General features: G+C 50.4%; 6 protein-coding genes across 6 annotated transcripts; 4 read left to right on the top strand and 2 right to left on the bottom strand.

Annotated features, from left to right (window-relative positions):
- Positions 1 to 690: 690 nt before the first annotated feature.
- Positions 691 to 2,833, bottom strand: TRIVIDRAFT_200187 (uncharacterized protein; the record flags this gene model as incomplete). Its single annotated transcript, XM_014102583.1, has 11 exons — positions 691 to 862; positions 937 to 1,207; positions 1,278 to 1,318; positions 1,455 to 1,477; positions 1,517 to 1,633; positions 1,694 to 1,914; positions 1,987 to 2,070; positions 2,128 to 2,320; positions 2,365 to 2,493; positions 2,553 to 2,636; positions 2,702 to 2,833. 11 exons carry the CDS (start codon positions 2,831 to 2,833, stop codon positions 691 to 693), a joined length of 1,467 nt encoding a protein of 488 aa, XP_013958058.1.
- A 1,599-nt stretch (positions 2,834 to 4,432) lies between these two features.
- On the top strand, positions 4,433 to 6,461 carry TRIVIDRAFT_67506 (uncharacterized protein; the record flags this gene model as incomplete). The annotated part of the gene is made up of 6 exons (XM_014102582.1): positions 4,433 to 4,441; positions 4,583 to 4,751; positions 4,800 to 4,804; positions 4,914 to 4,966; positions 5,035 to 5,775; positions 5,861 to 6,461. The coding sequence occupies 6 exons, from the start codon at positions 4,433 to 4,435 to the stop codon at positions 6,459 to 6,461; spliced, it is 1,578 nt and encodes a 525-aa protein (XP_013958057.1).
- A 688-nt stretch (positions 6,462 to 7,149) lies between these two features.
- On the top strand, positions 7,150 to 8,866 carry TRIVIDRAFT_76687 (uncharacterized protein; the record flags this gene model as incomplete). Its single annotated transcript, XM_014102581.1, has 3 exons — positions 7,150 to 7,977; positions 8,042 to 8,251; positions 8,316 to 8,866. The coding sequence occupies 3 exons, from the start codon at positions 7,150 to 7,152 to the stop codon at positions 8,733 to 8,735; spliced, it is 1,458 nt and encodes a 485-aa protein (XP_013958056.1).
- TRIVIDRAFT_76685 (glycoside hydrolase family 3 protein) lies at positions 8,839 to 12,452 on the bottom strand (the record flags this gene model as incomplete). The annotated part of the gene is made up of 6 exons (XM_014102580.1): positions 8,839 to 9,196; positions 9,253 to 9,338; positions 9,396 to 10,624; positions 10,685 to 11,965; positions 12,083 to 12,201; positions 12,382 to 12,452. The coding sequence occupies 6 exons, from the start codon at positions 12,450 to 12,452 to the stop codon at positions 9,184 to 9,186; spliced, it is 2,799 nt and encodes a 932-aa protein (XP_013958055.1).
- Positions 12,453 to 14,166: 1,714 nt separating this feature from the next.
- On the top strand, positions 14,167 to 16,039 carry TRIVIDRAFT_89342 (carbohydrate esterase family 9 protein; the record flags this gene model as incomplete). The annotated part of the gene is made up of 3 exons (XM_014102579.1): positions 14,167 to 14,550; positions 14,684 to 15,354; positions 15,468 to 16,039. 3 exons carry the CDS (start codon positions 14,167 to 14,169, stop codon positions 15,724 to 15,726), a joined length of 1,314 nt encoding a protein of 437 aa, XP_013958054.1.
- A 1,553-nt stretch (positions 16,040 to 17,592) lies between these two features.
- TRIVIDRAFT_76678 (uncharacterized protein) lies at positions 17,593 to 19,998 on the top strand (the record flags this gene model as incomplete). The annotated part of the gene is made up of 4 exons (XM_014102578.1): positions 17,593 to 17,846; positions 17,974 to 18,948; positions 19,037 to 19,357; positions 19,418 to 19,998. 4 exons carry the CDS (start codon positions 17,707 to 17,709, stop codon positions 19,533 to 19,535), a joined length of 1,554 nt encoding a protein of 517 aa, XP_013958053.1.
- Between the last annotated feature and the right edge of the window lie 1,976 nt (positions 19,999 to 21,974).

The following is a 21,974-nucleotide window of genomic DNA, read 5'->3' as shown; positions in this document are numbered from 1 at the left end:
CAACTTAGACGCCTCCAGCATGAGAAGAATAGAAATGAATACAAGCCCCTCGCATATTCATCCAGAAGGTTGTGACTATGGGATTGGCTCCAGCCAGCCGTGGCGCAGCGCTCCAAAGGTAATTGATGCTATTAGCGGCAATTGCGTTGCATTAGGCCCCTCCCGTGGCCACCCTTTTGCGCATTTGTTACCTCACTGGTTCACTTTCATTGTCCTAAACGATCAGTGGCCACATTCGGGAGTTGTGGATGAGATCGTCTGCAGGGAGGGGGCACGGATACCAGACTGGCCTTGCGTGTAAGTCTGTGCACATGTCCGCCGAAGCATCCCAGCGAATCAGAAGTCATGTATCTAAAGTGAGGCTGATATGGCTGTGAGACATAAAGACGGTAAACTTTGTATAGAACGTCATGACCGCTGTTACGAGCGCTTCGTTTTGCAAATGGCCATAAGGGAGAGTCAATGATAGAATGAATGGATGAAAGAATGTCACCAGTAGTACGGAGAAGGCCATATGAAGCCAACATTATTACAATACTATATGCAAATAGATTCGACAACAGAAGTCCAAGTGTTTTAACAGAGCACGGATAAGTATATGTGGTGAGATACATATCTAATCAAGTGCGACTTATTGCTTCATCACAATGAAATATGACAAAAGAATAACACAGAATGGTGATGCCTTCATCACTGAAGCTCCTTCTTGCGGAGCATGATGATAGTGCTGCTCCGGGGCACGATGCTCGACCTCCAGGTCATGGATCTTGGTGCTTCAGGATCCGGCATCTTGCATTCCCAATCCTCCAAGATGTGGATCAAGATGAGCTTGGTCACTAGCGAAGCGTAGAAGCGGCCGGGGCTGTTTTCAAAAATCATTTCCTTTGTTAGCACAAGATAACGCCTCAACCGCTATCCTTGAAATCTTTTACTCACCAAGCCGCATTTCCAATTCCCCATATTGGCCAATCGGGGCTGGTGTCAGTAAATTTGGACTCCCGCTGATCAGGCACGTCAGCAGATTGCCTGTGCTGCTGTAGTTGGACATTGGCACGCGCGAATCTGAAGCCATCGAATATCTGCGGATCTCTGTATCTTGTATTGTCTTGCATCATGGCCCGTTGGGGGACACATACCCAGTCGCCTTTATTGATGGATGAACCGTCTTGAAAAGTATACGGGACGAGAGCCTTGCGTCGACACGTAACTATGGACCACTGTAAGCCAGAATTCTTGACGGTGGCCGTCATCTTGTAATGGTAATGTAGCTGACTTACTGGCATCGAAGTTGCTGCTGCGAACTGATTCCTTGATAAAGCTGTCAAGAAGAGGTAGTCTATCAACATCTCTTGGAGAATTCTTCACATGAAAGCAATCTCGAATCTCCCTCTTCAATGGCTCAACGAACTCAGTGTGTAGACATAGATCTTGAACTGCATATGTTGACGTCTTACCAACAATCAACGGCGTCAGCGTGCTAAAAAAACGCAACATGGGAGGCGGGAGTCTCTCATACTATGGCCAATTGATGAACTGATCCAAACCAAACCGCCATAATTTCTCCTGCTATTTTCGCAGGCGTCCAGAGGTTTTTGCGAGGCGACGTGTCAATCAGCCACTGCATGCAGTCCGTCTATGTTGTGTCAGTTATACGCAGTCACACACCAATTAGGCTGGCAATTTTTTTACGTACAGGTGTAGCCTCGTTAGAAGACTGAAGTTCTCTAACTGCGAGTCGCTGCTCAATAATTGGCACCAGATAGTGGTAGATCCTTCTCGCGGCTCTGTGTCGATTTGTAGCTATGGATGCTACCAATGGCCGCATGAATTCCGGGGTTATGCGCAAAAGCTCTGCCGCAAAGACGACTGCTTGAGGTAACTCTAAAGCTGCTGAGGTAAATTCGGTGTTTTGGGCTATCCTCATGTAGCCGTCGTTAGTATGTAGCTGACTTTTCCATTGATACTAAGAAGAAACGGATTTCTTACAGAGCTCTTCACCAAAGAAGACGAAGCAGTTGACTCTAGTGACAAGAGTCTTCATAAAAGGGAAAATTTTCACATGCGCAAAGCCTGTCATATTAAATTAGACACAATGGAAACTTGTACGGGTGTTATTAGCTTCAATACCGTCTGGTCGGACCTCGCTCAGCCCAGCTTCCAGAGCATCCTTCATGATACGCTCTAGATCGGGTTGGAATTTCGGGAGGTGGGAAGTAAGAAGGCTTCGGAGAGCACGGACATATCCCGTGCCTTCAATTCCACGGTTATCGTGCAACTCAAAACCGCACATTGTGTACTTGGGCTGCAGAATCTGCTTTCTCTGTTAGACATGCAGGCTGCCACGCTTATTATTGCACCGCATACCTCTTTAGCTACCGCATGTAGCGATAAGTGCTGCAGTGGCGCATTTATGAGCTCCCTGATAAGAGCGGTAGACGTGATGAGAAGATGGTCGTTGGATGGAGTGGAAACTTTGAAGGTTTTCCCCTTGGCCTGTGCCGTGTCAGAATCGCGAGTGAATGTTTGCATATGCCATCTTGCAAACTCTTTACCTGCTTATATGCATGATCGATAATCTCGGGGCCAAAGAAAAGATACAAGAGGCCTTGAATGCGTCGAATCAAGAACGAAATTGCCTACATATGCATGATATAGTAAAATCAGCATCCCTTTAATCGCGAAATCTGCCGTGCTGACTGACCGTTCTGATCCGTTGGAACTGAACCACGATTAAGATTGCAAGTAAAAGCGTGACTCCAAGCAGCTTCTCTTTGTATGCCATCAGGGTGGTCAGTCTTAAAATAGGAGGGGCGATATCTGCAGTGACAGACATGTTGCCACTTCGATCTTTTGGAGGAGCTCAGTGGGAGACAGAGCTTTCAAGGGTTGTAAGAAGTAGAAAATAATTACAAAGCATCGACTTCGGAAATGGCTTCTTTGAGGGGAAACCCTTTTAAGAAGAGTGATCGTCCTTACATTACAACATAATCAACGCATATTTCCAGGCTCTCATCCTGGCACACAGGCACTTTTCACGTCTCTGTGAGCAAACCAGTTTCTCAATCTTGTCAGGAGCTTCTATCTAACATTCACACCCATACATAGCCCCAGCCAAAGGGGATAGTTCGCTTCGCTAACCTACTCTCATTCCACAGCCCTGGTATTGACAGTACGAATCAAAGAGACAGGCATTACCATCCATTCGGTTACAAATGATAGATCAGTTATTACAGAGCTAGCCGAGCTATGCTCGAATCCTTCAGTCAAGAACGGCACTATTGCAGGATACGTGGTGCGCACAGCATATACATTTATTCATTACCCATTACGGCACTACAAGCTTCCAAGTTATTACATGTTCCCACAACTTGCCCATTTCACTTTACCTATCGTCTTCATTTGCTGCTACAAGACCCATTTACATAGCACATACCCCGCAAGCACGGCCCAAGTTCATCGGTTGAGATTGTGATACCGGCAATTGTACTTTAGATCCCCCAGAAAGAGGCTGCATAAGTGCCGGCTGCGCACAGCGCCCTTAGACTCACACATCATCACTCCACAGACGAACCGGGAAATTTGAGGCGCAGTAAGGAGTTGCGCGGATTGGTTAACATCCAGGCATCCCTCATGGCATGATTTGCGGCTGAGGGAGAGGAGCGTCAGCCAGGCAAGGGCCCTGGCTGAGAGTCTGGATCATTCCAAACACAAAGTAAGAAGAGATGTTTGATATGAATTCACTGGCGTATTTTGTTGGCATGGCTGAGACCTGGTTATGGGGAGTTCACGGACTATGGGGATAAGCTGAATAGGCTGCCCAGTAGACTCCCATTATCTTCTTCTTGGCCTAAGAAGGCTGGAAACAGGTATACTATCGGTTTTCCATGCTTTAATCATTGAATCACCGCACCATAGGTACATTATGATGTGCAAAGAGAAAATATCTAATTCGAGTAAAGCTTCGGTAGATAAAATCTGATGCAGGGGGCTAGAACCTTGATATTGACCAGCCCTGTCTGTTTGCTCGGGCACAGCCTAGCGGCTGAGATGACATCTAGCCCCTGGTCAACATACAGCAAACACCACTAGCCGGGTAGCTGGGTCAATGAAAGAGCTTCTGCCTACTACAAATGCCTATAATTTGTAAACTAGTTGGTGATAGTGGCGTTGCGGCGTTCTTTTGCCAAGTAACCGGCTCCTTCTGCCGGTGGTCCGTCCCGTGCGCTCGACCCGTACGTTCGGATTCCTCACGGGCCAGATATTGGAAAGTGTTCTAACCATGCTACCGTTACGGCGGACCGAAATGTGATTTCGCCTACGGCCCTGGGGACAAAAGAACACTGATGTGCACCGTACTTCTGGCACAGTTCTTGGTAAATGTGGCCTTGACAATCTGGTTGAGAAAAATTAGCTAAATATAACACGCACTATCATGTATTTGGTGAGTACTAGGCCTATTGTATTCCTTATAAGAGATCCCCTTCTCATATATCCTATACGACAGTCAGTTTCTCTTCTTTCCCTATCAAGTGTTCTTCCAAAGCCCCAAACCACCATGCTACTCATTATACTATCTTGGCAGGTGATATCGGCATCTAGCCCTCTTCTGAAGGGCTCTCAGGACAATTTTGTTCTAGTTTTAAGTGCCTTTGCGTTGATGTCTGGATGGCTACTCTGGAGACTTGGGAGATTCACTGTCTTTCCTCGAATGTACCCAGACGATCCACAAGAATTGCCGTATTGCATTCCTAGTAAGCCACTCAATTACCCCTACTTCTTTCTTCATGTTTATTCTGTCCTTTTAATACTCGGAGGAAGACTCATTTGCTAATTGCTGTCTATAGTTTTGGGTAAGCTGCACAAGTTGTTAGCCAGAGGCAAACTTCAGAAACGGCTGACACAATTCATATTCAGGCCACGCACAAGCCTTCTTCAACAACTCTAATGCCTTGATAACTCGAGCCAGGTGAGAAATTGTGATATACGCCATATCCAATGCACATGATATTGAGCTAAGCACTTCCTTTACCACAGGGCTTATTTCGGTAACAACAACGAGCCGTTTGCATTGACCATCGCCGGATCGAAAATATACGTCATCACAAAGCCCAAGGACGTCTCTGATGCGTACCGAAATATGAATAGCCTATCCTTCAATGAGTTCGTCCAAGCATTGATGCGGGCTTGCGGGAACACTGAGTCCTGCATCCAAGCAATGTACACACCACTGCCATCGAATAAGGGGGGTTTTGCGAACCCACGAGGAAAATCGCTGGCGACATTGTCGCGGAATATGCATATTCGGCAGTTACTTCTAGGGGATGGTTTGAATTTTCTCGAGAATTCCTTCCTAGAGTGGTTTGATGTGCGCATGGATATTGAAAAACTGCATAGTGCTTGTCCTTATGCTATTAAGTCGACCGACGTCGACATTGTGCTCCCTCTTATGGAATGGTGCTCCGATATCTTCACCAGTGCGGGCCAGAGGGCGTATTTCGGAGATGAGCTCGGCCAAATCGATGATACTCTTGCCAAAGAATTTGTCATTTTTGATGATCTTAGTTGGCAAGTCCTCTACCAGTATCCCGATTTCCTCGCTGGAGAGATGAAGCGGTCCAGGGATGTCATCCAGCGTGCATTGAAGAAGTATATCCAGCTGCCTCAGAGCCAGAGATCTGGTGAGGCTTGGTTTACTAAAGCCATGGAGAACGAGATGCGGGCTTTAGATATTAGCGAGGATGACATTGCAACCATGTTCATGACTATATACTGGGCGTACGTTTACTATCCAATCTTCTTTTCTATGCCCCTGTCATACTGCTATTCAATATTCATTCATCGAGACTAACATGCATTATAGAATCAGCACGAGCACACGCAAAGTTGCCTTTTGGATGCTCAGCTACATCCTCCACGGCCCCTCACTCACCCAAGTGATCCGCGACGAAACAAAAGCCGCCTTCAATGAAGAGGGCAAGATTGATCTCGAATATTTGCACAATCAATGCCCCCAGCTCAATGCCATGTGGAATGAAACCATCCGCATGTCCAGCTATGCAGCCTCGGTACGCTTCATCACCAAAGATACCGTCATCGGAGGCAAAGTTTTGCGCAAAGGCAACAGGCTCATGATACCGTTCCGCCAACTGCACTTTGACCAGGGCATCTTTGGTGAGACGGCGGACTCGTTTGATCACGAGCGTTTCCTGGAGAAGGCGGCCTTGACGAAGACTAACAATTGGAGACCGTTTGGAGGCGGAAATACGATGTGCCCGGGACGACACATGGCTAAGAGAGCGGTCTTATTGTTTGTTGCTATGCTGTTGCAGAGGTTTGATATCGAGATGGACGGTTTTCAGCCAATTCCAACGGCAGAAGAGGGTAAGCCGATAATTGGCATCATGTCGATCAAGGAGGGCAGTGACCTGAGGGTGAGATTGACGACGAGAAAGAAGATGTAAAAGGCGTGGCGCGTTTTTGAGGGCCACGAAATGCCTTTGATTGATTTCTGGTGAGAATGGAGCTGTATCTAAATTTGTGGGAGATGTAGAATCTTGTGAGGTTGTTGGTCGTGTAGGGTATATGCAATATTAAGCCATGTATGGTAGCACTACATCTGTACATGTAGTTTCCCGAAAGAGGTAATTCCATCAACCCATACCAAGGAACATGCTATAAAATGCTTCAATCGATTGATCCCGCCTGTATCTTTTCTAGGGTTGTTTAGTTCTACATGTAGTCTCCGTATTCATCTTTTTTAAGTTTTATGCTGATGAGCGTATTTATACGCGGGCCAATGGCTTCTACCGACGACGTTGCTTTTAGTTTTCGACCGTCTCCAATCAAGTCCATCTCCGCGATCCCGCGTCCGTGCTATCCATTTACGTCCACTGAGCAATCAATGTACTCCGTACATGTACGCTTAATCCCTGAACCTTCGGGTGCAGTAGCATCTCATAAGCACGGCTTCGTATTGCCCAACCACCTTCATGGTACGTAAACAAGTGAGGCTGGTGCGTCAATCCTTGTCCGCCACCGTCACTTCGCTCCTCTCACCGTCGTGCTACTGACTTGGCATCTCTGACACCTTCAATCCCTCGGATCGCAACTCCGCCAACAAGAGCATCATCTCGTCAATTGAGCCAAACAATGGACGGCGCTGCACGTAGAAATCGAGACTCTCTGGAGCACGTCTCCAGCCATGAGAGCCATGACGAGACCACCCGCCAGTTCTTCTCTCACACAGGCGCGAAACGCATCAGCACCGACGCCGTCATCGCAAAGTCGCTGCGCCAACAATATCCCAATCTCGCGCTCTCCATCGCCCCGGCAGACTCATGCAATCTGCTGGCCTACGCATCAAGCGGCCACGCCAAATTCACTCCCATAGGCGACGACGACGACGCTCATGTCCCGTCCTCGCTATCATGGAAGATCTACATCCCGCCCAGAAGGCGCATGGACGGCGATCTAGGCGTCATTGCAAATGAAACCTTGTTTGAGAAGTACCTGTACCAGTGGAAGGACAAGGACTTCATCGTCTACCTGGTCAGCGGCCGTGACGGAGCCAGCGCCTACCCGCAAATCACAAACTTCTACGTGCTCTCCACGCACGAGGAGCTGGCTGAGCAGCTGATTCTGGCCGCCGGCCGATGGAGCAGCGAGCTGCATGAAGAGTTTTGGGTATTTGATGGCGGCTGGTGGAGCAAGAACGCGGAGCTGTATCAGAGTGCGATGAAGTCGTCGTGGGAGAATGTCATTCTTGACGAGCAGATGAAAAATTCTCTCATTGAGGATCATTTGTCCTTCTTCCGATCGAGGGCTACCTATGACCGGCTCAAGGTGCCGTGGAAGCGAGGCATCATTTACTATGGCCCGCCTGGGAATGGCAAGACGATCTCTATCAAGGCCACTATGAACATGCTTTTCCATCTTAAGCAACCAGTGACTACCTTGTATGTGAGGTCTCTAAGATCGGTATGTTGTTACCCCATGTAGTTATGCCGCAGAAATTAGGCTGACGAGGGCACTTATAAAACAGTACATGGGGCCAGAGGCAAGCATTGCCATGGTTTTCGCAAAGGCAAGAGAGTTTGCGCCATGCTATCTCGTCTTTGAAGACCTCGATACCATCATCACCGACGACGTGCGAAGCTATTTCCTGAACGAGGTGGATGGTCTGAAGAACAACGACGGTATTTTCATGATTGGAAGCACCAATCATCTCGAACGATTGGATCCAGGCATTGCTGTAAGTTGCCCTAAATGCTGCTACATTCTTTCACTTCAATCTCATACATGCTTATTCCGTTTAGAAACGCCCCTCTCGCTTCGACAGGAAATACCTCTTCCCAGACCCAGACTTTGACCAACGCGTCGCCTACTGCCACTTCTGGCAAAAGAAGCTCGCCGACAACAAATCCATCAGCTTCCCCGACAAGCTCTGCGCCGCCATCGCGGAAATCACAAACGACTTTAGCTTCGCCTACATGCAGGAGGCCTTTGTCGCCGCGCTGCTCGCCATTGCGCGCAACGAGCAGCCCGGCGACGGCGACGAGGACGACGCCCAGGACGACGCCATGGTCATGACGATGGATTTGGCGGATGAGGACTGGGTCAAGGTGCTGGATCGGCCGGTGGAGGAGACCCCGGAACTGGATGAGCTGGTGCTTTGGTTGGAAATTAAGAAGCAGGTTGCCATTCTGCGCGAAGGCATGGAAGACAAGACTGCATGAACCTGCTGCAAGATGTTGCAGATAATGACTTCAAGGAGGACACCTTGATAGAACAGAATGGTAATAATGTGTTATGGATCTAGCGTGCCACAATAAACCAGATGGGGGATACAATCCTACTTTCTTCGTTCAATTTGCCCTAGTATACAACAATCAATAGCTAAAGGCGTGAGAGTGCACGTGAACTGGTCATAACTAATAAATACATAGAATCGTAGTCTTACTGCTCCCCAGGCATCCAATATGAAATCAGTGAATAAAACCAAAGAATAGCGACAAGCTTGTGCAACGGTTGCTCAGTACTACTACCCCTCATTCAAACCCCAGTACCAAGGAAAACAAGCAGCGTTGCATAGGGAAAGATATCTTTGATGAAGAATATCAAAGGGAAAGCAATACCGTGTAAGTATCAGTGGTAACATAGCTCAATGCGAATTATCGTCCATCTTCAAGTTTGAAACCTGTTCATGGCTTAGCATACAGCATTTCCACTTTGGGCAGTCACGGTAGTTCTTACATTTCAGGGGAATTCGTTATCTCCTCGAATGCCTGCAAAACATCGAATCCCATAGCCACAAGAGGCTCAAAAGCATCGTCGACAACCTGCGTCGTGTTAGTATTCGGAGGTAAGCAAGTCAAATGAGCTCAAGAAGAACATACCCAGCTTAGTACTGACTGGGTTGCTTTGTGGCCCTTGTTTTGTCGAACGCCCATCAAAGCAAGACCTTGCAGCACTAAAGTCGAAAGAGGTGCCGGAGGGACAATTGGAGCCAGGAGACCGCCAATGTCTTGCCCAAGCGACACCAATGGGGGAACATATCTGGCGAGGGGGCTATTTGGCCTACAGATGATGATAGTTCCTAGTAGATTTCCTGCTGCATCCTTGGCTCGCACAATACCACAAGCCTTGCTCTCTTCCAATGCAGTTCGGTAGAGTTCGAGAACTTCCGGGTTTGCGTGAGTTCGCACGTGGTGCATCACGGTATCCCCGCTTTCCACGCCGTAAATCAGGTCAAAGCTGATATTGGCTCGCTGAATGCTTTGCGATAGGCCCTCAGGAGCATACCAGGCACTCAAATCATGGATAATCATGTTTGTGAGTCTTCGTGGGAACTGAGTATCCCACCCGCTGTTGCTGAACCATTCTTTTGTCGTTGTCACTTCGATGTCGAGAGGGATTCCGAGGAAAAGAGCGGGAAAACACGATCCTAGCTGCACTTTCTTGATGCCTCTCTGCTGGGTCAAACTCTTCAGCGCTCGGCGATGAAGAGATCGTCCAATTGACAGGTTCCGTTTGGTTGGATCTACAATGAGAGCTCCAAGGATGCCCACGTTCTGGATAAAATACGTAGCGACAAAGCCGTAAAGAGCTTGTGTACTACTGTTCCGCACCACAAAATGGGTCTCTTTCACGTTCTGGTTGTCGAGCACAAAGGTATCCGAGGTTGTGGTCTGCAAATACCGGAAATCTTGGTCACTGGCCCGGTGCACAGCCCGAAGGAGGTCGTTCAACCCTTTTCGATCCCGATTGCTATCAAACTCTTCCACCAGCCAATGCTGTCGGGACTTGAGAACTTTCTTGCTCTTTCGAAGAGTTCCTGGCATGGTGCCGACTGGGTTGCTGTCTCCGACCAGCGCTCGGACGAGAGCAGCCATGGCATTCTCCGTAAAGTCGTATGTGCAAATGTAGGTACCTATGGACTTATCCATGGCAAAGTCGTAAGGGGAGCTCACGGCAACCACAATGAGCTGCTTCTTTTGTCCTCTACTACGAAGCATAGAGCACATCATGTCAACATGTTTGGTAAACCCGGCCTGATACAGATTTCTGTTCGCGTCTGCCGTAAAAATGATGATGCATGATGCCCTGTTGATGAGATTCTCGTGTACTGCATAATAGAGTCAGTGAATGCCTCGGAAACCCTCTTTACCGTCAGCGTATCTCTTACCTGGTCTTACTCCATTAGCTGTGTAGCTTGTGTGTAGGAGCTTCTCATTACGGTATCTTGCTAGTGTTTTTCCGAATTCTCGAAAGACTCCTTCTCCGCTCATGATGGCGCTTCTTTCTCGGATTTGGTGGCTCCATTTGTCATGCATAGTGGTAATCAAAGATGCGTCGTTCTTTGACTCGAGCAAGCTTTTAGTCAAAGATGACGCCGGTAGTGGCTTGACCAACGGTGTGAGCAACAGCAGCTCCTCACCGGGGTGCAGCGAAAGGGAGAGGGGCAGCAGCTTCTCTTTATCCCGCACAATGGTGATGGAATCATCATAGGCTCGCCGAGATAGGGCAAGGTGAGAGGGGCGGATCTGTGAAAGTAGATTGATGCCCGGAGGGTTTAGTGCTTTTGCCCAAGAAGTGCAGCTCGACTTTAGGTGAAAGATTCTTCTCAGGGAGGTGAAGATTCTCTCCTTCGTGACGATGCCATTCTCGTAACCCAGCTTGAGACCTTTGATAGCCTCTAACTGAACGTCGTAGGCGCGGCAGAGGAGCACGATATCGCATCCCGCCTCTACGGCCATGACGACACCGTTCTGGACTCCGAGGTCTTGGCTTAGTGCCTCCATTTCAAGGCACTCTGAGATTGCAACTCCTTTGAATCCAAGTTCGTTCCGAAGAAGATCGTCGACGACTTGATCAGACAGACAAGCATGGCTGACGTTCATGGAGGGATTGGAGATGCCACATCCGCCAATGAACATGCCATCAAGCTTCCCAGAAGAGATGGCGTTTCGAAAGGGCACCAAAGCGCTGAGACTCAGCTCTTCCAGTGTCTGAGTAATGATTGGAACGTCAAGATTGGAACCGAGGAAGTCGAGATTTCCATAGGAAGGGAAGTGTTTTCCACAAGAGGCCACACCGGCGTCGCGAATGCCGCTCAGGGCAGCCAGTCCATACTGAGATACTTCTTGGGGGTCATCGCCCGAGGCACGTACTCCAATAACTTGATAACGCGCATTATTAAGAACGTCCAAAACAGGACCAAGCATGAGATTAACACCACAGGCTGAGATTTCGGTGGCAGTTGCCTTGTTCACTTCATATGACAACTCAAGACTGCCAGTGGCGGCAATGGCCATGGCACTAGGGAACTGGCAGACGAAGTCTTCGTCGAACAGACTGTTGACGCCGCCATTTTCTTGATCTACGGCGATGAGAAGCGGCTGTGGGTGACCGGAATTCTTGGCAATCATCTGAAGCTCTTGAACGAGCATTGCAGTGTGATGCGCCGCTGATTGGCCAGTTAGCAAGATGGCCGGATCCACAGCAAGAGGTCTGTATAAGTGCGCGGGGAAGCATATTAAGAAGCATGCGGATAAGATGATACTAAACAGAGGGGATCACGCACATTTCAGGTTCTTGGCCGTCAGAATGATGGAGCCGAGGTGGTGATCCTCAATGAGGCTTCTGATTTGGGGCGTCACTTGGGTGCCATCCCAGCCCATGAGCAGCATCTGCCCAATCGCCCTGTACCAGATAAAACATGTTAACCGTTGTCGTTGCGAATCTGCTAGCTAATAACAGGTAGTGACTCCAAACAGCCAGACCAAACAGCCAGATGGAGAGCTTCAACAGCAGCAGGCATCATTGAAGCTTTGCGCCGGAGAAGGGATGGAAAAGGATCAAAAGAAACAGAAGAGCACATACCAATCAAGATTCTGCCATAGCGGATCCAGCTCAAACTTGTCGGCAGAAGTGCCGCTGATGGAGTTGGCCATTATGGATAAGGACGCGAGCTCGTCATCACCTCCAGGACATGGCAAGCAAGCACCGGCGGCGCTGCTGGTCGCAAGGCAAGGCGAGCCGAGGACGCTCAACGCACGAGAGTCTCACGACAAGTGACGAGATGCTTCCCCACGCTGGATAGTGGGCTGTCTGGCTATACGAGATCACACAACACAACAAGGCATCTGCTACGTCTTAGCTGAAGGCCCCAGCCATGTCTCGAGCATCGCTCATGACATGAGGCCCGTCGCGGTTGGAAATCCGGCTTAATGTCGGCTAATCAGCAGATAGTCGCGGCGGGGCATCGGAAGAGTCGAGGCTCTCGACTACCTATCAAGATTAGTGATTGCAATCGCGCTGCTAAGCGGCTGGGCTCGCTGCGCTTTTCGGAATACAGTGGCAACACTGGCATGTAGGGAGGTACGTACTGCCCGATTAGCAGCTCCGAGGGCACTAAGTGGCGTTACAGTCGGTGGTAGTCAAGTAGTACAGGCCAAGTGTCGACTGTCCCATCTGCAGACTGCAGATTTGAGAATCGGCTACTTACTACCTTAGCAACTAAGCCTTGGCGGGTTCGGCGGAGTCGCTCCTCATGAGCTCCGTCCGATTCCAGCGGCTCCTCCAGGATTCAGCGCGCGTTGTCGCCCCAAAGTGGGCTGTTGCCGACCAGCTGTAGCGTAGCGTAGCGCATGGAATCTGGTACATTGGCATGTACCTCAATATCGTACTCGCAGGTGCCCTTTTTGTAGCGGGCATTCAAGTCAACGTTACATGCCAGCCCAAGCATTGATCGCCACCCGCACTGCGTTTGTGCCCGTTTCAGCAGCCACTGTAAGTTGGGCCACCTCAGGTACGTAGCAGCAGAACTGGGGACCTGCACATACATGTACATACAACGGCATCTCGTTATAGTGCTAGCATCCATAGCATCTGCAATAATTCGCCGTAGTCGATATGGACGCCAGTTGACGCTGTTAGTTACAATATGCATGCACGATAAATGAAGAAAAACGGACTCGACTATTAACAAAGACTGCGTAAAGTATCAAAATATTTTCTCATCCACCGTTAGATAGTTGGAAAGCATCATTCAGCCTGTAAGCAGCGTTCGCCAGAAAGGCAAAAGACACAAGCAAAAGCCAAGTAGTTCCTCTCTTACAGTAAACCCATTTTCCTAGCACCACGCCCTATCAAGCGCCACTCACTTTGAGACAATGTCTCTTTTCCTGCACGTCATGGCCCAAGTACAGCCCATGTACTCCCGTAACTCCCAGATCTTGCGTGCAACGGCTTTGCCCCCCGTCCAGACTCCAGCCAGGCAGCTCCACCGCGAAGGCACATGGCACCGTGACTTCAACGGATAGGCGAGGATTTTTTTTCTCTCAGTAGGCGCTTGCTACCATCGGACGCTAATCGGCGTCATGTTTCGAACTCTATGTACTCGGCCGGATCAAGGGAGTGAGAGGCGTGTGGTGTGTGGTGTTGTAAAAGCCGTATATACATGTACCGGCCTTGCTCGCGGGCGTTGAAGCTGCTTCCTGTTTTGCTATGGAGCCAGTATCAAACGGTGCCGGGACAAGCAGTCCTTCTTCTCTCAGAGAGCACTTTCTTGAATCTTTGTTCCCGCCGCATCCTCCGTGAAGCTTGAGAATATCTCTAGCATCAGGATCCTATAAAATCAACTTGCTCACAAGGAGCGCCGGAGCCATGCCCATAGCACTGTCCCCTCCCTTCCGGCCAAGGAATGGCTTGACCAAGTTCACCAACTGCCGCCTCCTGCGCGGCGATCGGCTGGTCGAGGAGGATCTCTGGGTCAGCTCGCTGTCCGGCAAGGTTGTCAACAGCCAGGCCGCCTTTTTCGACGACCTCGTTCTCCCCGACCAGACCATCGACCTCGGCGGCCGCATCGTCTCGCCGGGCTTGATCGACGTGCAGCTGAATGGCGCCTTTGGCTTCAACTTCTCGACGCTGCTCGACGACATGTCACAGTACGGCAAGAAGCTCAAGGAGGTGCAGAAGCTGCTGGTGCAGACGGGCGTCACATCGTACAATCCCACCATCACCAGCCAGAGGCCTGAACTATACCAAAAGGTGGGTCGCCGTGCATATTGTGTGCTATAATTTTATTTTTCCCATTTCCATTTCCATTGTGGCAGGGGGTGTCTGCCTCGACTTGGTGTTATTGGCTCGCGCCGTGGACTGACTCTGGTGGCATTCGATACAGGCTCTCCCGTTCCTGGGACCGTCGGGGCACTTGCAGGAGGCCGAAGATGGGGCCGAGTCGCTCGGCGCTCACTGCGAGGGGCCGTTTCTCAGCCCGACCAAGAATGGCGTGCACAACGTCGACGTGTTGATAGAGGCGCAGACGTATGAGGATCTCGAGGCGTGCTACGGCAAGCACAACCTCACTCCCCGGGCCGAGGGCGAGCAGATCCCCATCAAGTACATCACGGCGGCGCCGGAGCGCGGCCAGATGATGAAGCTGATCCCGGAGCTCAAGGCAAAGGGCATCATCTACTCGGTGGGACACTCCGAGGCCACTTACGAAGAGGCGTCCGAGGCCGTGGGCCAGGGAGCAACAATGATTACGCACCTGTTCAACGCCATGCGTCCGCTGCATCACCGAAACCCAGGCATCTTCGGCGTCCTGGGCATTGCTGAGAGCCTCCCGCGGCCCTACTTTGGCATCATCGCCGACGGCATCCACTTACACCCAACCACCATCAAGATCGCCTTCAACTCACATCCCGATGGATTCATTCTTGTCACCGACGCCATGCACCTTGTCGGACTACCCGACGGCGCATATCCATGGACCAACGGTGACACAACGTGCAATATCGTCAAGGTGGGATCCAAGCTGCTGCTGGAGAACTCGGACACCATTGCTGGCAGGTAAGCTCTTGATTACATATTTTGCCACCTCTCCCACCTCTCCCCCCTGGCAGTCATCGCAACACATACACAGCAGAGTACATGTATTCTAACACTAGAGTCAAAACTCCCAGCTCCATCACCCTCCTCGAATGCGTCAACAACTTCCTGCAGTGGACAGACACCGGAATCCCACACGCGCTCAAGGCCGTCACGGCCACCCCCGCGGCCATGCTGGGCTTGCAGGGAGTCAAAGGATCGCTTGACGCTGGTGCTGACGCCGACCTGGTCATATTTTCGGAGGCCAAGACGCCCGGCAAGCCTAGCACTCTGGTCTTGGACGAGGTGTGGAAGTTTGGCACCAGAGTTCACCGCGTCGTCCACGAGTCGTAGAGTCAATTGATGGAACACTAATTGTCAATCCACCGACCAGGTTGACGCCGCTGATGAATGAATGAATGAGTCCACATGCATCTGACAGCTGCAGAATTAAACACACAACAATAAGCATTACACCAAAAACCAAAAGGGACAAGTATATTTTTCTTTTACAACTTCTATAGATTGGGGGGGTTCTTGGAAATTGCAGGGCGTCATTAGCAAATCCGTGTTAGGCAAAGAGCATTTAAATATCCTTGAAATGTGTAAACATGAATATAAGAAGGGAAGATCCGGGGAGGAGTCTGTGCAAGGTGCAAGGTGGAAGAGGCCGTCGTGTATTCGTGCCTGGTAATGAACACGTCGAGTATTACTCGTCGGGTTGATGCCGAAATACGCTGTGCACAATTCTCCCGTGCCAAGTGAGCTTAAATTACCGAGCCGACCCTCCGTCAGCTTTCTGCTTCACACTGCCGCCGATTCCCTGCTCCAGCGCCGTCAATCCGCCGTTTGCCTCTCTGGCAGCTCGAAATTGCACCTGCGATCCTGTGACGCGGCACGGAGGCCCATGACCGCTTGGCGGCACATGTGGAGGAGGCGAGCGCGTGTTTCTGTTAGCAAACAAAACGAACAAAGTCCTCGGGCCAAGCATAGCACCCTCCTCTTTGGCAGGGCCTGCCCATGGGGAAAATGGCGCCAGACGATGGATGATACATGGAGGACAGAGGCGAGTGCCGACCAACCGCAGGTTCTGGTTAGTGCGCGTCCCGTCTTTTGCAACCAACCCCGGACTCAAAGAGAAGCTGAGCGGATTCCAGGAGTCAGAGTGGCAAGGTACGAGCACATGTAGTACTTACCGGTAGGGGGTCGGAGGCACATGTTGGGGGGAGAGAGCTCGTCGAGATTGAAGTTTCGGTGAGAGCACGTTTTTATAAAATCAAGCTCACGGTACTAGTAATGCTAGATAGTAGATTGATACAAGGAGATAGATAGATAATAGGGCCCGACATTAGCTAAAGATAGCTGAAAAGTGCCTATCTACTTTGACAGCAGCAATCAAATGGGATTTGATGGATCAAATGGACACGGAAGATAGCAGTGGATACGGCACGGCTGCTCTGATACAGCCCGTAGATAGCAGCTCGCATGATAACGACGGGCAGCGTCAAATCACGCAGCAGAGAGAGATAGGGCTGATTCTGATCGGAACGTTCCAGCCAGAAACTGGCCATCAGGAACCGCCATGGTGCCCACGATGCTGCCAAGCTCGACGCATCACCTCAATCCAGATGTCACCAAAGGCAACGTCGAGAGGCACACAAGACAACCTCCTCATTTTTCCCTGCAGTGCGACGGCTCTAGTGGCTTTGGGGCATCTCATAGCGGGCAGCCCCGCTGAACCATGGCGCTGCACGCGTTTTACCCCATTGCCCCGGCTTCTCACTTGCTCTAGAGCGACTCTGGAGGGTCTCAAGACGCCAGCCCGCGTGCGCTCCACGCTCCACCGCCCAGGGCCGGCCCAATGATGATGGCCGGTGTCAAAGTCTGGCCGCGGGCATTTGATTGAATTTTCATTTGAACGCCTGCGTGAGCGTGAGCGAGAGCCAGAGCCAGAGCCAAAACCACCCCCCAGCGCGGTACAAGTTACAGGTACCTGTACGGAGTACCTACTCGTCCTGTAGTGGTTGCGCCTCAGCGCCTCCAGCGGACGCAAGGCTTGGAGACCCCCCCCGAAGCAACGTCCGGTTCGGTCCTATCGCTACTGTCCCGTGCCTGGACACTCCATCGTCTCCCCATCTTCATTTGCATTGACTGCTTCTCCAGAAACTGCTGCGAACTGGCGTCATCGTCGCCGCTGCGAACCTCAAACCCTCGACCTCGGCCTTTGCTCGCCTCTCTTCTCTCTCTCCAGCTGCCTCTGCCTCGGCCTGCGCCTCTCGCTACCCTCCCAGCGACTCTGCGACTCGATGCGTAGGTGCTGGGCTGGATGATGCCATGGCCGCCTTCAACTCCATGCCGGCAATGCCTGCTGCCCCTACGGCGCCCAGCGATGCGATGGGGCTGAATCACGGCCCCCCTCCGCCCATGGGCATCGACTCTTTTGATCCCGATCTAAACTTTCATGAATCTCTGCTGTACGTCGACCCTTTTGCTGGCCTTTTCCTGGGCGCAGCCGAGCACCGCTTTGCTTCCCGTTCTCACCTAAGCCTTTCCCCCTCCCCCCCTAAGAATTTGCCACTGACTCTTCAGCAATGCATATAGCGACGGCAGCGCGCTGGCTCCTCTACCTTTTACGCCTTCTTATGAGTTCGATAACTTCGTCACCACCTTTGAAGATCCATTTTCCTATTCCTCTCGCCCGTTTGAGCCCATCACCAATCAGGATGCCGCGAATGACGAGGCATCTCCCCAGGAGCTGGACAACAAGCTCCTGGGCTTCTCTGACCCGATCATGCATGCGACTATAGTGGATGAGGCGGGGGCGTTTACCGATTTGAACATGACGGCGGAGCTATACGGCATGTTCTTCGTTGCCGAGGATGTGTTTGGCGGGGAGAATTCAGGCCGTCCGCTGGAGTTGACGTGCTACCGTCGGAACCTGTGGCAGTGCTCAGGACAAATCACGCTGCCTCGAGCCGTGAACAATGTTATAGACGAACAGGGGCGCCAGACAGCCATTACGGAGCTGTCGGCGTCCATCACGGGCTTGGAATCGATTGAGGGGAAAGCCGCCGAAATCATCACAATACCATGGAAAGGCGCAAACCCTCAATTAGAAGAGGCAAAGATCGCATCGGCTCCTCCCAATCTGACTCTTGACTTGAGCATTGGCCGAGAGATTGATGCCAACAGAGTCTCTCTGCCCGTCTCGTGGAAGAGACTGCAGTTCAAGCACGCCACCGCTAACAACGGCCGGCGAAAGGGATTGCAGCAGCATTATGTAGTCCAGATCAATCTGCTGGGCAAGACGAAATCGGGAGAGATTATCAAGATCGCCGAGGTTCAATCTGGCCCGGTCATTGTTCGAGGGCGAAGCCCACGGAACTTTGACAGTAGAAAGGATGTGCACCTCACCAGTGATAAGAAGCTAGAGAGGAGAAACACAAACAGCACTGACAATCCTACTCCCAAGGCGGAGAGGGACAACCTGCTGGCTTCTTTGCCAAGATACCCATCTGTAAGTGGCGGTCCCATCAGCAGGGCACTGGCTTTGGCTGGAAGTGTGCTGTCATGCATGTTTTATTTTCGCCATCAAGAGGCTAACGTGACGTGTCCAGTCGAATGGAAATGAATGGACTACTCCGCAGGCTGCACCACAGCCCAGCCAGAGCCCGCACCCAGCGAAGCGCATGGCTCTGTCTCCTACAGTCTCACTTCCACCGGTCCCGGCATGGACGACAGAAAACCCCACGGGCAAAGGCCCTCCCCCGAACCATCGAAACTCCTTCTCAAGGCCGCCCAATCCCACGGTCCCCATAACTCTATCGCTATCAGAGGACGAAAAGAGCCCCAACAGATCAAGTGCTGAGCTGCAGAGCCCACAGCTATCCAAAGCCTATCCGGCGAATGGCCAAAACGCCAGCAACAGTCCGGCTGAGGAAGCAGATCCTCTCTACGAATACTTTCCCCTTAGTGTTGATGACTGGTAAGATGAGACAAAGAATTCTACGGCATTGCGGCCAGGAGACTAACTCAGGATCTGTAGGATGCCACCAGTCGATGCTGTATATAGGCCGCACATAGTCCACCACACCATCGCCCCGCCAGAATTCAAAGCTCAGCAGATAGGCCGAAAGGTCAAGCGCTACTTCACCGCCGATTAGAGATCGATCCCCGGCTACATACCGCACTCGCTAGAAAGAAGTGCAACCATTTACGGCGAATTTGCAACGGGGACATGTTTTTAACGAAATGACGAAGGCTCCATCCGACGGATCGCAGCATTTCATTGTATCATAGTGCGGATTTCTCTTCCCATCTGTCGTTGGGGAGCCCGTGTATTCAAGGGATATTTTGTTTTTAAAGTCGCGGGCTATTTTCATTATGCGACGACATGACTGGGACACAGCAGGGATATATATACCCAGGGGCTCTTTCTGGTTCTTGTGTTTTTGTTTTATTTCATATTATTTTTTTCCATCTTGGTATTGTTTTATTCGAATCGTGGATGCATGGCTAGTTTGATTTGCAAGGGCGAAGAGAAAAAAAAATTGTAAATCATTCGTTAAACATCACGGTGTCGATTTCTAGGCGGTCGATTAAAGAAAAACGCTGTGTCTGTTTGTTAAATCTTGGTCGTCATGTTAGTCCGTCTTGCCTCAAGACTCTGTGACCGCCTTTTTTTAGGGCTGATGTGTGCAAGTCCTCGTGCAATCATCAGAGGGGCTGATATCTCCCTTGTGATGTGCCAAAAGGGGGATTTTGCGAGAAGCTCGACTCCAGATATCCTAGCATGGTATGTATCCCTTGGGCATGGGCAAATGGAAAGTGGTATAGCAAAGGGAGGAAATGTAGATGATGAGGAAGCCCCAGATCTAGTGGCAACAAGGTGATTGAAATCACACCAGCAACGCGGCGATCACACCAGGAGTGAAGTAAAAGATGAAAGAAGAAAAAGGGCAACATTGAGAAGCAAGAAAAGAAAAAGTGAAATACGAAAAAGATAACATGAATCGCGTGCGAGCACACCACGCTCACATGCGATGAAACGTAGCCGTCACCTAAAGCTCGATCCAATTTTTTTGTCTCTCAAATCTCCATGTCCAGGGCCCCCCTAGGTTCCGCTTTTAGCTGGCAGCATCTCGGGCATTTGATGGATGCATTGCATCGGACACTTTCCTTTTTTTTTTTTCTTCCTGGCCTTGTGATGCACTGGAATTCGAAATCGGAAGATGGTATGGCATGATGATGGCCCTGTTGGATGGCAGCGTAGCACTCGTTTGGAGCTTCAATCTCTTGTTGTTCTCGGCCGTACGGCGAATGGATTGCGAGCGTGTTTATATGCCTTGCATCGTTGTATTGCAGATGAATGCTTACCTGCCTTTGGACGCGTTTCCGGCTCGTGGATGCTACTACAACAGAGATGCTGCGTTGGGGCAACCCTCGCTGCAGTCTGTCAGACATCAGAGTCGTATCGACAGATTTTTTTCAGAGTTGTCTCCAGAGAAGAAGAAGAAGAAATAGAAGGGTGCTATTCTTTATTTGTCTGTCTCTCATGGAGTGGTTCCAGTTGCAGTTGTATTAGCAGCCAAAATAGTATGATCCTCTTGCTTCGGATGGACGGCAAGCATGGGCAGAGTATCCACATTTCGGGCCTCTCGTATCATCACCTGTACCAGTTTCGGTCCGGTTGTGTGTGCCGAGCTTCAAATGCGAAATCTTATTAGCTATGAGAAACAGAAGTAGGATAAATGATGGGACGCAGAGGCGAGATGGGAGAGAGAGAAAGTAAAACAGACAAGTAACGTAGCAGTTCGGTAAGAGACATCACTCTGAAGAAATGGTTCCAGACCTCTGATAAAAAATGGAAAAAAAAAAAAAAAAAAGCCATTGCTAAATTTAGGGTAGAATCACGACATTTGGATATCCATTGCAGTCATGACCGATAGAGTCCCTCCCTCTCAGATTGTAAAGAAGAGAAAGCCGCCGTGAGGAACCAGGAACCAGTTTCATTGGGTCATTGTGTCCAAGACTGAGAGAAGAAAAAGAGTATCAAAGGAAACAATCCACAGACACACGCAAAACTGCTATGTTCCCTCGGCCAATCTTCGCAGGGCATGTATTCCAAAAAAGCTCACAGGATTCAAAGCCACCGCAACAACATGCCCACGATGCAAAACAAAACAAGAAAAATAAAAACAAAGCAAGAAAAAGGCAGCAGCACGTCAAGAACAATCTTAAAACTCGCCAGAAATCAAGCGCCGCGCCTGAATCATTCCATCCCTCCCCACGCAACTTCCCCCCACGTAATCACAAGCAGAGAGAACCAAATTGGGGGGCAACCGCACAATTCCCATCTCCAGCTTTTCCCAGACCGACAGTACGGCAACAAAGTCCCATCTGCCACGCAAAAATAAGCTTGTATTAAATCGTTTCCCCTCCCCTCCCCCCATTTCGGAACCCCTCGGTAATAACAGTTTGTTTCCTCCCCCCGTAAAACCCCCCCTGCCTGCTGTCCCCCAAATAAATCCCCAAGAAACAGCAAATCGGAATCCAAGCGTGGCCCTGGACGTAGAGAAAAAAAAAAGAGGATACAAGGGGGC

The sequence above is a fragment of the Trichoderma virens genome, assembly GCF_000170995.1.
Source record: "Trichoderma virens Gv29-8 chromosome Unknown TRIVIscaffold_5, whole genome shotgun sequence".
Lineage (NCBI taxonomy): Eukaryota > Fungi > Ascomycota > Sordariomycetes > Hypocreales > Hypocreaceae > Trichoderma > Trichoderma virens.
The sequence above is the reverse complement of the archived record's forward strand: the minus strand, read 5'-3'. Positions and strand labels throughout refer to the sequence as shown.